Genomic DNA, 16,295 nt, shown 5'->3' on the forward strand with positions numbered 1-16,295 from the left:
GTACCCGCGGGCACCGTCGATACTGTTTACACCGTAGTAATTTGCTAATGGCCAGGCCGACACGATGAATTCGGGATCGAGATGTTGCGTGGTCTGCATCTCGATCGCGGCCGAACCGGAGGACCACGCGGCCCGAACGATCGAGGATCGATCACCCCCTGGACACGCCTCTTCTCGTTCTCGTCTCTCTCTCTTATCGTTATCGACCGCTCTCTCGCGAGCGTTTTTATCGATCATCGTCCAGTTTCGAATTATCGCTCGCACCGTACCGGTAACCTAATCGTCTCGCGGCGGATACTCGCGATTAAAAAGAACTTTATCGGTAACGAAACGGACAAATTCTATTTCGAGGGGAGAACAAGAAATATATTCCAGGTTATTGAAAACGAGTTGGTCTCGAAGCATTTTTCTTCGGGGTCGATTAGGTTTAATTTCTTTGGAATTGAAAGTGTCAATAAAATGATTGTCGGCGAGGTGAAGGTGACCTGATTAAGCTTCGTGGCAATAGAAAGGCCCCGATTGCGAAGGGTTAAAACAATCTAAATAAACTCCAATAAACTTTATTTATATTTTACCAACATAACGAATCGAAGGGAAATATTTTACGTACGTAACACGATGAGCAAAGCTTTCGCAATATTCTATACCGACCTGAGTTTTATAAATTGAAATAGATAATTGCAAACACGAGTTCACCGGTCAGCAACGTATTAAGAATAAGAATACCTGCTTTCGAGTTTTTATCTAGAAAGATACTGGTACTTGATTTCCACACGAGTGACGCCCCTCGATCGGGTTTAAGTTTGAGCTAGGCTTTTTATTTCATCGTGTCGGAATGTACGGCCTAAACGTAACGGCCAATGTCTCCAGAAGCCAACAGGCGCCTATAACTAAATCAATTAAAAAGGAAAGAAACTCTTAAGTCTGTCTATCGAACCGCGACACCGCGATCGCGTTTCATAACGAAATAATCATAAAGTAACACGCTCGAAAATAATATTTCAAACGCGGCCCGCGCAACTGTGTCGACTTAAAGTCGAAAGAACGATTGCCCGCGCGAGAAATAAGCGGTTACGGGCGGTACGTCGGCAGATAATATTTTCAGAAAATTAGATCTGAACGTCGACCTAATATTACGTAGCGGAAGGTGTCATTATAGCGCGTGTATTACGCGTTTAGCCTGAATCGGGTTTCGCTCGAGCACCGTGAGCGCGATATTGCCTGACCCTCTTCTTGCGCCCAAGTTTCGTTCAGTGGCCGCGCCGATCGTTGCAGCAACGCAGTTAAGCCTGCGTCAGTTTTGATCGGCGGATCATTTGGCTGGCAACCGTTCGATTTATCAGCCTCGAGATCGTTAGCACTCCGAAGGGAAGCCCGTGCCTTCACGACGCCGCTAATTAGCTGACGCGCATTAATGGCCCGGGACTCCATTAAACTGTAAAATATTTAAATAACTCGACGACGGGCGTGCCCAGCTGCGAATTACTTGTCATAAGTCAGCCTCGCTGGACTCTCCCAGTCTCGCAGGTTCTTTGGATACTCCTCCGCCCGTGAGCCGTAATGCGTGTTCGATGGTAATGGCGCCTTTTCGTTCAGGAAGCTGACGAGCTCCCGTAAATTAATACTTTTGCCGGTGTAACTCGTTCCTAATTGTCGGGTAATCGACAGAAGCGGATCCGAGCTTATTACCTCCGGACGCCCTTTCCTCTTCTGAAACGTTTCGCGTAAGATCAATTTCAAAACGCTGGGCCCTTGGGGCCGAGTATTATTTTGGTATATGAATCAAAGTTGAATTTCTATCGGAATACTTGTCAGACGTAATAAGACTCGAGGAGTTATTTTCGTAGACACATTTTTCGAGCAACTAGGGTGTTAATATAGAAGAAAAGAGGCACTTAAGAAGGTTAATATAGAAGAGACGATCACTTAAAGAAGGGTTTTAGAGGGTAGAGCTAGAGGAGCGAACGGTGGGACAATGCTTGTAAGAAAATGTACACGAAAAGTGCAATATATGGGCGAAAATAAAAGTAGCTCGTTAACTATCATAAAAATAAACACAACGAGGGCAGGGCTTGAAGTAAAGAACGCTCGACGTATATCTTTTTTCTCATTTCCCTTTTTATCTCTTTTCGTAGTCATTTATTCGTCGTAGAAGAAAACGAAGGTAAAAGGGTTAATAAGATTACGTACAATGGACACCAATGTTCGTTTTACTCGTGAAAAATGAAACGAGATAATCGTTCGACGACGTTGCCATTCCCTCCGTTTCGTTCGAGATCCCCGATTACAACGATGATACGTAATTATGCTCTCGATCGGCCCATCAACGTCAACGTTCTGGGAAACGGTGGGTTTCCATAATCGTGTCGCCGGCGCGATCCACGATTCGCTATTTTGCGCGTAAATTCTGTTTTCGCATCGAACGCCGGGGATCATGCGAGAGAGTAATCGAATTTCGAAACCTCGTTATTATCTTCTTCGTTCCCAGGGGACGAACGAACCGCGAGGTCTCTTCGCAAAGTTTTCGCACACGTCGTTTTAATTATTTACAAGGCAACTTACACGCTAAAAAATGCTTATACAGTCGTAAAACTTATCGCAATATCGTTGAATATTCTGATTAAAGAACGCGTATATAAATAGTACGTTTACCTTATCTAAGAGAATGTGCGACGGTTTGTTGTAAAAGTAAACAAATTACGGGCTGCCTTCGATCAGCCATCTACCAAACGCTCCCTGTCGCGACGATGACATTCCTTCGATTCTCAATTCATAAACAGCCGGCGAGACCTTCCGCGTTGTACGACTCGATTTTTGGTTAAAAAGTGTTCGCAACAGAGTTAGTTAAAAAAAAAACAAACAAACAAAACGTCTTACAGCGTTTCTCGTCGCGACGTCGAGAATTTTATCTGGACGGACATCTTTCGATGACGTTTACTTAAATGTTACTTTTGGAATCGCAAATACGACGTTTTCGATTCAACGATCGGCGCGAAACGAACGGTTGCGTTCGCGAATCATCTTTGAAATCGACGGACGTATCCATGGACAATTGCGAACTCGAAATGCCGTGACGATTCAGAATTTCCAGCCGTGCGAATCGCGCGACATAATAAGTGCCTAAATTTCGCAAAATGTATGCCTCGCGGTGGACTGATTGCGAATCCACGCGGATCTCGAGATGCAAAGTTTCAAAGACGTTTCTCGAGAATTTCATCCAAACGCTGAACGCGTCGCCTAGCCGATACTGTAAATTATATACAGTATTAGACGCGATAAACGTCCAGTTTCACTTTCCTCCTCTTTCTCTCTCTTTTCCCGCTACCGTTCGAACGTGCGTAGTCGGCAATGTGACGTTCAGCGAGAAGGTTGAAGAAACTCGTTTGTACATGGACAGGTATATCGTTCTTCTCTCAACCCTTTCATTCTCACTGCAGCCACGCGGTTACGTATTTAAAATCATCCAATCGAATGCCACCTATATCTTCGAACCTGTGAATATGTATCAATACCTATTAGTTCCGTACAGATAGCGCCCGTATTTTTGCATAAAATAGAATTTTACTACGGTCATTTAAAATACATTTCTTTAAAACCTGGCGACAAAGTGGATGTGAATCGTTAACAGTTGTTTAGATACGTCGTTACGGTACGACGTTCGAGTGTCGCTTGCAAATATAAGTTAGGGAAATTATGACATCCTTGAAATACTGTTTATATATAGAGCGTTGCGACGCCGATTATCACAAAATTACTTGCAATTAAAATAATACGAAATAAGTCCTAAAATTGTGTTCGATGTTTCTCCGGTTTCGGTTTTCGTTAACGTGGTAATGAAAGGGTCAACGAACGGGAATCGGACGATTCGTTGGTTCGCGATCCGCGCGAAAGAGCAACGACAACGCCAACGACCGTCCAGAAACTGATTCGCATCGAGTCTTCCGAAACGGTCGTCCTCGTTGTCGACGCAGATGCGAACGCCTGAATCGTCGTATTTCCGCCGGAGCTCGAGGTCTCTCGCGAAGGAATCGTTTCCGCGAAGCCAGTCGTCCTTAATCAATCGAGAAAGTTACCGAATGCCATGACAGGCGGCGAACGAACGACGATAGGACGTGCCCCGAGAACACATTGCGGTTCACGATTATCGTCTCCGATTCATTCGGTGAGGGGGGCGCCCGCATGCGATTCGAAACTATACAAACGTTCCTAAGGTTAGATTGCGTAACAAAGGCACGGGTGATCACAGGAGGATAACGTTCGACCTTTCTTCGCGTACACGCTACTAAAAAATAAGTACGAAGCGTCCGACCATTTCGGGGTGAGTTCTTTGGCTCGTGTCTCGCCGCGATACGAGTGCTCGACACTCTCGTCGAGGCAGGTTGAGTTCACTCGATCGAGAGGGGGAAGGGGAACGGCGATATTCGATATTCGGCAAGAGATCACGATGGATCGACGCTTCGCGGTGGGATCTACCGTAGCGGCGTCGAGGCGTAGGCACCGATGGTAGAATCACGAGGAGCGATGGTCGTACCTAGGTTCCTTTAGGCTGGGGACCTCTTCAGCTGATCAGGTCGCCGTTCTTGCGTAACATCTCCAGGTGAAGCTCGTACTCCCTGGCCTTCAGTCTGAGGGAGGCGATGCTGTTGGTCCGTCTGTCGATGTCCGGCAGCCCGACGCTACCCGTGGGTGAACCTTGCGGCGAGCTGGCCGTCGGAGGTGGCTGAGGGACCGGAGGATGCGGCAGACTGATCGCCGGTGCCGGAGGTGGCGGTGGCGGCGGCGGGGGCGAGCCTCGCACCAATTTCGGCCTCTGGGCCGCCGATATGTTGGCCAGAAGGCTCTGGAAGGACGCCGCCGACGTGTAAGGCAGAGGCATTCCGGGCGGTAGCAAAGGTGGCGGTGCCCGATGATAGGGATGACCGGTGTAACTACCAGGAAGGACCGGTCCGTGACCCAGAGGTGGGTAACGAAACGCGTCGAAGGGTTTCCGCAGGGCAAACGTGCCCAGGTGGGCGAAAGGGTTCGGCAAGGTCGGCGCCACGACCGCCGATGGTGGCGGTGCACCTGATCCCAAGTACGGATTGTACGGATGCGCCTGGGGCCCGACCTTCTCCTGTTTCCGCCACTTTGCCCGTCGATTCTGAAACCAGACCTGCAACCAAACATCAATTTTAACCTTTCGCCCCGATTCGCCGACCTTACTCTTACGCGAGCCAGAGCTTTATTGTTACGTCAGGTTAGCGATTTTAAGTTCACCGGAGATGAGAGTTTAGTTAAGCAACAAATCAAATAAATAGGTTTATAGAATCTAGTGAGAAACACCTAGTGACTTAGCCTAGTGTTCTCGTCAGAGTTGGGCAAAACCATACGATACACGAAGATAACCGACGATATTCGTATCGTTTAATTCATTGAAAAATATTCAAGAGTGGGAACGAGAGAAACGTTATCCTCAAATATCAAGTAATCGTATTCTAGGGCTTCATTGTCGCATCTATTCTATCCTAGCAAACTTCCTCTAATTTAATTTCCATTTCCCCTCGCATAACTTACGCTTATCGAGAACCACCGTATACGGGGGATGAGAAATAGCGACACGAGCTCCCTCCGCCATCTTTGTGCTCGGTAACGCTACTCGGAAGCAATCCACCCCTATGTCTATTTTCGGAATGCGGCCTCGTTGCTTCAATCGGCGCATTCGAGGAAGGTAAAGTCGAAGAAACGAGGAGCGATTCGAGAATCGATTTCCAAGTCCTTTTGCAATAGGTTTCAAGAAACCTGTTCATCCGATTCCGGGTCAGAAAGCAAATAGTGTTTCGTTCGCTGGAAGTCGTTGGGGCAAGCCGATGGAAGTGCGAATTCTGGTTAAAAGTGACGCGTTCTCCCTTTTTCAGGAAACTCGCGGTGTATCATTATTCCCGCCGCTGCTGGAAGGAAACCGAAGATATCGCTGCGAGGCAGCCGATCCTCGCCGGTCTCTCGTTTCCTTTCTCTTTCGTTTTCGCCATCTTTCGCCCTTCGTCCGTCTACCTGGGCCCCATTCGCGTTTCTCCACGAGAATTAACGAAATATTGGCCATCGTAAAACCGTTAGCCGGGGCGTTCTCTTTGGCCCACTTTTGCCTCCCGAAAACAGGAGGAATCTTCCTCTACTCGCGGGAATAAAGAAAAACCGATCCGGTTGCGTCGACGCGAGACTTTTCGCAGTCGAACGACATCGATCCGGCGATCGAGAAACGAAACGATCGTCTTTCGTGATGCGTCGACCGTTCCAGCGCATTCCATCGCGGAGGTTCTCCGAAGACTCGAGCTCTAATCAGTTCAACGGAAGCTCCCCTTTCCCCCTCGTCAGCCTGGCCGCCATCCTGTTGTCCTTATTTCGTCCTTCTCTCCCCCCCCCCCCTCCACCCGGTATCTTTTTCTCCTTCGTTTCTTTAACGGAGTTTAATTCCGGTGCTGTTGGGTCGATTCTCGTGTTGTGCTCCCTGCACGAATCTTCGATTGCGACGTTTACGTCGCGAACGTTCCGCGGAATCGAGACAAATGGTTCCACTCCGACGAATTTCGGTCGTCGTGTTCTCGTGACAGGGCGCAATGACGACACGGACACGCTCGGCAACCGTCGAGTCCTCGTTGTCCACGACGATGGAGTCGGGAACAACACCTCGTACGCGTTCTTCCGTAACCGCGAACAAGCGAAACTTCCAATGGAACTTTTCGAGAAGCAATTTGTAACGAAGGAGGAGCTCGTTGCTTTCTTTTCTCGAGCGGGTTTCCAGTTACCCACGAGGATTGTTTGCTTACTCGCGAGGGCCAGGAGGAGCAATTTCTTTGAAAGGGGTTGGGATTGAATCGTAGGGGCCTGTATGCGCGGAAACGCGTTATTAAAGGTTAGAGAAATTGGACGAAAAGCTTGTGTCTCCATCGTGGGATGGCTTTTATTGTTCGTGTTATTTTTACTTCGTCGTTTTTCTACTTTCTTCCTCGTCGATATAGAACTATACATTCTTGATAAACAAATATCATCAACCTGACATTTGTTTCTTCAAGAGAACTTGTTACCTGCAAATCATGCACCAGTGTCATTGAGAAATAATTCTTTTATAAAGGACGAAACAAAATCCATCCAAGATACATAATCCATTGGTAACTGAGATTCTTCGTTAAACTAGAGCTTCGTGTCGTGTTCCTGCTCTTCGGAAAGGTCAAAAGTACCGCGGGGAGATGTAGACATGTTTTGAGATGACTCTGCGCATCGACGATCGATCCGGTCGACGCGATAAACGCATTTCGTGACTCGCTGGATCGTCGATCCTAGGGTAGTCTGTCGCTGACGAGGTTCCCGATGCCTCCTACACATTTCTGTGCTTCTATTTCTTGAATGTCTTGGGTCTTGGAGAGCCATCTTCTTAAGGAGACTCCGTCTTGGAAACGCACGTTAATCTTTGATAATTAATTACAGGGAAAATACGTGTTCGACGTGTACGAGAGTAGTTTTATTCAGTCAGTTTTATTTTTATCGCCGTTACGCGACAGCGAATCGAACTGCTTCGTCAACTCCTGACCAACGAACTACACTCGCGATACATTTTCTCCCGCGTTCCTAATCGTTCGATTGCGTAATTACGTCGCTTTTTGCGGCGACCTCGGCAGGGACACCGCACAAAAGGATCAGATAGGAAGACTAGCGAAACGTGTGTGTTCCTCGGATGGGTCCAGACACGCGGGACCATGCAAAGTCGTTGCTAGGCGTACGGGGAGGTAAAGGTGACGGGGTGTGGGGGGTCGGGTGCCAGGACCCCCCACGGCGAGCAGGATTGCCCCCAGCAGGGAGCTAAACATCCGACTTGCTGCTTTTAAAACAAAACGCAACCACGATCCGCCGCCGCCGGAACCTAGTCGTTTCGTGCTTAATCGTGCCGCATTAATTACGCGGACGCCGGTTGCCTCATCTCTGTCTCTCCCCCTTTCATCGATGCTCCTTCTTCGGCCGCGCTTCCTCGAACGGAATACTCTTCCTTAAATAATCGTGCTTTACGGTAGATCAGAAATTAATATCCCCTGGAGGGAGTATTCCTCGACGTTGGGGTACGTACATCTGAGCCCAACGGCGTTTCGCTGTCTATCGACTCGCTACGTACTGGTACCTCAAGATACTGGTACCTCAAAGATAGAGTTCTAAGACGACATTGAATCCCAGTAGTTATCACAGCCAAGTAATATTCCGTATTGCTTCGGATTCCTTTGTATTCAAGCCTTGAAAAAAAATTCTTGAATTTCCGTGAAGGAACCGAATCGTCCCCGACGGGGCGATCCCTCGAGGCGTTTCGTTGAATAAACGCGCGTTTATTTCGCTGTATTACGGCCACGGGACAATTTACACGTCTCGTGGCCGAAAGGGAATATATATTTTTAGCGAACTCGCGTGGATATCGTCGTGGTCCGCGCGGATCGTGTTCAGGGATTCCTGAAAATGATTAACGCGACTGTGAGCCCGGGGTACCCGTGTCATTCACTTAAACAGTGGTTCTCATGGCGTGTGCTCGTACAATAACTCCGAAATCCGGATAAATCGTCGATTTGCGACGGATGGTGACGAATTTGCAAGTATAATGAAAACGCGCCATTGGCCGGGCGAGAAAGACACGCGTCGAGAAAAGGGAAGGTCGCCGAAGTAAGAGGAGAACGAGCGGCCAAAGCTTACGAGCGGGTAAATACCGCGAATAAATTAAACTAATTGAGCAAATTGGCCGGCTGTTCGTGCAACTAACTCGCGTGGACACTTGCCCGCTCGGGGAATCGTCACGTGACTCTGAAAATTCGCTCCAAGCCCACCTCTGTGCCGTTCGAGCTCGTTTCTTTTTTATCGTGCTTTTGGAATAGATCGAAATTATATCTCGACTCGTTCGCGGTAATGGAATAATCAGCATTGCGAGCAGATGTCTAATCCGATTAAAGATTTCAGCTCGTGACAATCGAGTGGAAAGTTACATGTGAAAACCTGTTCCTCCAATGTACCGATATCTCATAAATCTTTTCTAATTTTGTGTTCATTTGCATTACATTCTTGCTCTAATTATTTATCGTTAAAGGCTTCTTGCGTCACTCGGGCAAGAAACTGGTAAAGCGCAAAGCTTGTAAACAGAATTAAATCGTTCGACTCTTAGCCCCTTGAACTACAACCACGTGCGAGACTCGTGGTCGGATATTCGGGCCAAAACTAATTATCACGAGCCTGGCCCGCGCTGTATTGTTCGGGTCAAATGTAAACGTCACGTTTTGGTATCCAGGCTGTTGGAGCTTAAATCGTAGCTTAACGGCTTGACAAAGTTAAGCACTTGCTCGCAACGCTAACCAACCCGCTAATCTAATTATCGACAAAACAACCGTCGCCGCTGTACTCACCTGTATTCGCGCTTCCGTGAGACCGATCTTCATGGCGAGCTCCTCCCTGGAAACAAAATCGAGCGATCAGCGAATCGATTAATTAATAATCGCGATAAGTAGTCGTGCTCGGGGCTGTCGGTGCGTTTGGCCTTCTATTTTCTCCGCAAGAAATTAACTAGATTTCCATTCGAAACAGACGTCGTATCGAATGTTTTATTCAACGCGTTAATCTTGATCGTGGCAAAAAAATAGCGCGATATAGTCGGACGAGGGGAGAGAAAAACAAACCGGCGATATCTGCGCGACAGAAATATGATCGTGCATTCGTTAAGGTAATTAGGTTTGCGGCTGTCGCACGGATTAGCCGATCGAGCGTTCGTAATATATCACTTAATTGCATTATGTCTCCTGGTATTATGCATGATTTTCAATTCAATCGGCGATCGATCGAAGCCAGCGCAACAGAGTGTGATCACTCTCATGGCTGCTCGTTCTTGCGCGAATACATAGATAATCTCTGCGCGCTTACGCGTCTAATAAAATTTATTCACGCGTGTAACTACATGCCTCGAGGATACCGCGATTATTTACAACAAATTGAACGATTGACAGTCGCAATCTTAAAATCGCCGACGTCTTGCGTAACGACGTCGTCGACGCTTCCGCTTTGGGATTAGCTAACATTGGCTCTCCAGTACCGAACGGACTTTTCGTCTTCGTTCGATTTCGAATAAAGCACCGTGGTTATTGAATTTTTTACACGTTTTTCTTTGGTGGAAGAAAGACCTTGCTCGCGTTTATTTATTCAGACTCGACACATGCTTGCTATTCTATCAGTTGCATAAAACGTGTCGACATTAAACGTAACGCGAATCGATTTAGAAATTGTAATTTAATCTTCGACACGTTCGGTATTAAATCGAGCGTTATTGCATCCTTTTGCCAGGAGTAAAACGCTACTAAAACGAACGACAACGAAAATATAACCGAGAAGCAAAGTTATTTTACTAGGACGTATTATGAATATTCTCTATATAGAAATACTAATTGAAATATTCTGTTTACGCTGATGTTAACAAGAACCGGGATAACTACAACATATAATAATCGTCGTGATTATTATTTACGTAAATGTTAACATACCGTGTCAGCAAGAGAAAAAGAAATCCAACGCGTGTCAATAATTAGTAGACGCCGCACGTATTGATGTTTATTTAATATGCATGCTTTTTGCACTGGATCTTTATGGGTGAAAAAGTAGACGTTCGCGTTACGAGAAACGATGACATCTTGCGAAATATCTCGTGAAATTTATAGTGCGCGAAGACGACGTTCATTTGCATCCGTAACATTTACTTGGTCCGATATTTCTTCCGAGTCATTTTACTATAACGTTGGCGCGATAGGAATAGCAACTTTAATAAAGCATCAATTCGAAAGATATCAACGCGAATTGCTACATTTTTACGAGTTGTGTAAATACGATTAAGAATTGAAGACCAAATTAATACCGCAGTTAGGACAAGACTTCTCTTGTTTTTACTTGGATTATATATGTATGTTCGGCGAGTGCGATAAACTAGGGATTATGCATAATCCCCAATAAAGTTGGTGAACGCGATAAATTCTGGAATATTTATCAAATTCACCGTAGCATACAAACCACACCTGATCTTTTAAAGGGTCAATGCACGCTACACTTACGATTTATTCATTTGGATAAAAGTTTAATTTACTTTTTATACATACTTATTTATATTTACATACTTATATTTTATATTTTTATGTATATTTCTTTTTTTGGTATCAATCAATAAATTCTTTCGAGTCAAATAGCTAAGAAGCAACAAATTTTTATTCGAGTATCGCGTAGCTTAGCTCCAACCTCGCGGTTATTTCGCGCAGTGATTTCCAGATGGTGTTTACATCGAATAGCGGCAGAGATTGAAGAGGTTTAGAGGATCGGCGAGCGTTAGGCAACTTTCACTCTACTTTCAGGCAAAACGAACACCGGAAGCCCCTCTCGTTTCTCGATTTCTGGGCTTTCTGCGGCGCCGAAAAGGATTGACCGATGATTACGACGTCGGTGTCCGACGAAATCGCTGAAACATCGCCGCGTGTGTCTCTCGGTGGAGGGCCCGCGGGGTTTCTCATCTCGCACGCAAATTGCTCAGATGTTCCACGAAATCGCAGGGAAATCTCGATGATTATATCGCGGCGCACAGAAGCCGCTTGCTCGGTTCGATCACCGCCGTTTCAATCTCGTGCTTAGGCGCATTCGAGCACCGGGAGCCAACGTTTCACTGCCCCGCTCGAAATTACAGGGACCCTCGAACTCGAAAATTGACTGCGTCGATTTGCGCCGCGCTGTGGATTCATTACTACCATTCGTCCCTTTTATCGTCTCCTTTTCCACCTTTCCGCGGATAACGCACACGCTCGATTCCTTTCGAGCTTGGGAAGCCCCGAAAGTTCGGCTGATTTTCGGGATTTTTAAATTTTGATGGGCCGCTGTTTACAGCGTTTCGCGAATGAAAAATTCTTCCATCTTTCCGAATTCAACCAGTCAGTTTGCGACACGTAAGTTGCGCGGCGAAAAGGTTAATCATCTTATCATAATCTTGAAATTTCAGAATATGTTTTAGTTTTCACTGAAATTCCAGTTTAAATAGACAATGGTCGCTACTTTTTACTCGTCACGAGACGAAACACTGTGTACTCGTCGAACACGGCTGACTACTGGTTAAACGCCTAAAATTCGAGGGTTGTTCGTGCCTGCCTCCCTTAGAAATCCAAGATGGCGCCAGGACGCGATCCTATCGCGTATTTATTGCGCGTGACATGTTTCTTTAATAAACCTTATTTATCGGTCGGAGAAGGGTGGCCGAAAGGAAAGCGTGCATAAAACTGCTCGTAAAGATTTTATGTCCTCGTTGCTTTTTAATCTACGATCGATTTCTCACGTGTAACCGGGGTAGCCTTAACGCGACGCTGAAGACCGCTCGGGCAGCCCGAACGGGGAGCACCTTGGCCTGAGTAGTAATAATAATTTAGCCTTTCCCTTTTTCTCCGGCGTTGCTCGCGAGCGTCCTTCTGGATTTAATAAGATCACGAAATTTCGCGGTTAGACGGGGCGTCCCTAATTACACCCGCCGTTCACTGCGACTCGGCTCGACTCCGCTCGGTTACCCTGGATTCCCGCGTATCGTTGTTATTACGTATCTCCCCCTTCTTCGATGTGTCCTTGCCATGGGAAATGTGTGCTAGTTGCGGAGTACTCTGCGATACACGTACGGAGAGATTAGTCGCGCGTTCGACATAACGGGCTGCGCGAGGCTCCTTGCCAGAAGCCTTGTGCAACTCGTTTCGCGAATCGCGTCACTCCTCTGTCCACAGAGACGAGCGAAATTCTCGTTAATAAGGAATCGTAACTTCTTTCGCTCTTGGCGCAGTGTATATTTAGCAGAGATCGATCCCAGACAGGTCCTCCTCGGGGTTGTGCTCCTGAAACACGCGTAGTTTCCGACGCTCGATGGGTCACGGCCTCCTGAATATTAGCAACTGTGTGAAAATGGTGACCTTTCGGGCAAGTTTGAATTTTCAAAGACGAGAAAAAGTCGCAGAAACTCTGGTCTGGCGAGCGAGGCTACTTCGAAGCTGGAAGCTCATTTACAGACAATGCAGCGCGACCATTAACGCGATGGAGCAACCGGGAGTCGACGTCTGATTAGACACGGCTTACCCTTTCCTTCTTATTTAGTTCGTCTCTCGTCATTCCCGCTGCTAATCGATCTTACTGGATTACGAACTTTAACCTTTTCGCGTTTTCAACTGCTCTTTGTAGGAGAGGCCACGCAGACTCAGGCCCCGATGCTCTTGTGCCAAGCAATTATTCATCATCGTACAAAATGATTAACAGACAGATTATTCGAACGCTGTAACAAAATTTCAAGATCCTGATAGCGCTACGAGACAAGAAGTTTCGCTAGTTTTGGAGCAGTTCACTGGAACAATTTTCTTATGTTCGAGAGACTCGGGTGGAACGAAATATTTAAAAAATTCGACAAGTTCTGCACTTTGCACATAAAAACCAAACCGCGTTCCAGAAATTTTAAACTCATCCCCTCTGCGTGATATTTATCGAGCTCCCGCGCCACAGATCTTTGACTGAAATAATTATTACCAACCATCCACGCGAATAAATCGTTTTCTGTGACAGTGTTTACATATATAGACAATCTAAATTCATTATATATTACAAATTAGTAATATGCCTGATTAACAGGAATATTTTGATGGAATAAAAAAGTAATTTTAAATTACTACTACTTCCAATACATTTTAAAAACCGTTTCGAAAAATATTTTTCCAACACGTAATTACGCTGGATTCTAATTTCTTAGATGTTTACGTTGTACCAGTAATGGAGCAAAACGAATCGTGCACAATTCAATAACGTAACATAAAACATAAAATATCGTGCATTTATTACTTATTAACGAAACGAAAGGAACTTTTGGGAGAAGCTGACATTATTCGAATAAACGTCTTCCCACTTCTGTGTCTGGTCGATGACGTCAGGTGTATTTGTATCGCGAAAACGCTCGTTTCCTCCCGTCGAGGTTGAGACACGCGTTAATGGTGTTCGCGATCGTGCGAACCGTGGACATGCAAGAGAGGAAGTAAAACGCTCGCGTTTCCTACGATATGACGTTGTTGCCGCAACAGCCACGCTCGCAATCATGCTTCGGAACCAATGCGAGAACGGAACCGCAGTTTCGTAATCGCGTCGTGATAGAGCACGCCGAGACCCGCGCTTTGAATCAAAGCGACCGCTAAGTGGATTAAACTCGAGCTTCTTTGCAATCTTTCTCGCCTTGCTGCCCACTCTATCTGCTCCTATTTTTATTCTACTTTTCAATTACCCGCGACGACAACTGTTCCGTGGATTGGGGGCGTGCTCCCATTCTCCCCAACGTGGATTCCGATTTGTTTTTTATTTTTATATCGGGAGAATTTTGTGGGAAAAATTACAATACGGAGCCTTTATTCTCGCGATATTCTTTGGGCTCAGAAATTCAGTACGTATCCGTGTTGATTTTCGTGCTGCTTTGTCTATCAAGACTGGTTTATCAGAAAATTGTGAACGGTGACTTATCTATGGGCCGTTGACGTCATCCGCATTTAGAAAATATTCTGTACGTATGGACGCGTGTACGCGCACATACTGGCCTCTGTTTTGCTTCATATCTCGCAAGTGGCTTATTATGTATTTATGAAATTTCGTGTAACGAGTCACGATGGTATGCGGAGCATTGGCGCCATTCGATTTTGAAAAACATTTGACGACGCTTTGAGGAGATGTTGACATAGATTGTTCACTCGACAGGCAAAGTTCTTATCCGATGTAAAATCTCGAATGTCCAGTGAAAGATACAAGATAACTCGTCGGATAACAGATTTTTAATTATAGAATATTATCGCCTTATCCGAACAGGAGCTTATCGGAGTAATTATTAAATCGAATAATCTGACCACTTTATCGATCATCTAATATTTCAAGAAAAACCTCTCCATACAACCTCTCCTCTTCCAAGGTTTATTCGATCGGCGTTATCTCCGCCTATTAAGGTTCTGCAACAATGTTGTCGTGTTTTTTTTTTTCTTCTTTCGCTCTGTACGCGTTAATTTGTTCCCCGTGTCGTTTGTTCATTCTCGTTACGTTACTCGTCTCGCCTCGTTAAGTTCATCTGTTATCTGGAGCGAATAATGAATAAACATCGCTGGTAGAAATAAATTACGCGAAGCTATGCAAAAATCCTGCTCGAAGCCAGGAACGAGACGGTTGTTTCTCTCGTCGAACGAGCCGATACGCACACCGACTAATTTGCAACGCGTTCGCTCGATCGTTATTTTTGCACGCCGCGCGTTCGCTTCGTCGGATAGGAAAATAACAGACGGCTGTACGCGATCGAGTATTCTTCAAAATCCGAATCGTAATTACATCGCTTTAATGATATTACCATTCATGCCGTATTTCTGCGATAATTAATTTGTACCGTTGTGGGAGACTGGTTCGATAAGAAGAGGGCTACACCGCGACGATAATGGAACGTTCCCGATAACGGAGTTCTCGAATAATTGCACGTTCGGATGATGGAGGCGCGCCTCAAATTTCACGTCGACGGGATAACTGGTTTCTAAGTGAAGCATCACTTTGAATAGATAGATTGGAATGCCCTTCTGTTTAGTTGATTTGCTCTTCCTTCCTGTTTTGCAATTTTTTTGTTTTTTTTACACCAACGAATTTTCGTTGCTTTTTTATTCGCCTCGATCATCTGTCCCCTCTTCTATTTTTATTCATATTTACAGATTATAATATCTCGCACTAAAAAGGACAATGTCCTCAAATTTGATTTCCTTGAAAGAACTTATCTACGCGACGTTAACAAACATCTCTTCCTCAATTTTTATCAATTTTATAACTTCATTTTGCCCAACTCCGAAATCGACCGCTCCCCTGCGCGTCGCATCAATCGCCAAGCGTTGAAAGAGTCGTGCAGAGATTAATTTGCAACGCGTTCGCGCGAGTGGTTATTTTTACACGGCGGCGGCTCCGTCTGAGGTTTTCGCGTTTCCACAAACCTCGTACGATTGAACGAAGAGGAAAATAACAGGTGGTGTGCGCGATCAAGACCAAGCGAGAGAGTCGGAGGGAGAAAGAACGAGCGCGAGTGGCGTGTGCGATGCCGTGCGGTGCGGCCAAGAGGCTTGGCGCGCGGGTAATTCGAGTAATTGCCGGACAATTACATTATCTAATTAACCTCGGAGGTCGGGCCAGTCAGTCGCCGAGCGCTGCCGAGTCCGTGATTGTCCCTAGTGGCGCAACGTTAATTATTATTGTTTAAC

At 46.0% G+C, this 16,295-nt stretch overlaps 1 protein-coding gene across 3 annotated transcripts in view; it reads right to left on the minus strand.

The window, feature by feature from the left end:
* LOC128879809 (homeobox protein aristaless-like) overlaps positions 1-16,295 on the minus strand; it is a 120,551-nt gene that overhangs the window by 24,566 nt on the left and 79,690 nt on the right. The window contains exons 3-5 of one of the 3 annotated variants that reach the window (XM_054129304.1): positions 9,405-9,450; positions 4,532-5,152; positions 2,105-3,492 (exon numbers count right to left, since the gene is read on the minus strand). In XM_054129304.1, coding sequence (XP_053985279.1) covers positions 4,559-5,152; positions 9,405-9,450 — 640 coding nt within the window. In that variant the 3' untranslated portion in view covers positions 2,105-3,492; positions 4,532-4,558. Of the gene's footprint in view, positions 1-2,104; positions 5,153-9,404; positions 9,451-16,295 lie in introns of those variants that run through there. The other 2 variants (XM_054129314.1, XM_054129294.1) reach the window with 2 other exon arrangements.

The sequence above is a fragment of the Hylaeus volcanicus genome, chromosome 1 (genome assembly GCF_026283585.1).
Source record: "Hylaeus volcanicus isolate JK05 chromosome 1, UHH_iyHylVolc1.0_haploid, whole genome shotgun sequence".
Taxonomy (NCBI): Eukaryota; Metazoa; Arthropoda; class Insecta; order Hymenoptera; family Colletidae; genus Hylaeus; species Hylaeus volcanicus.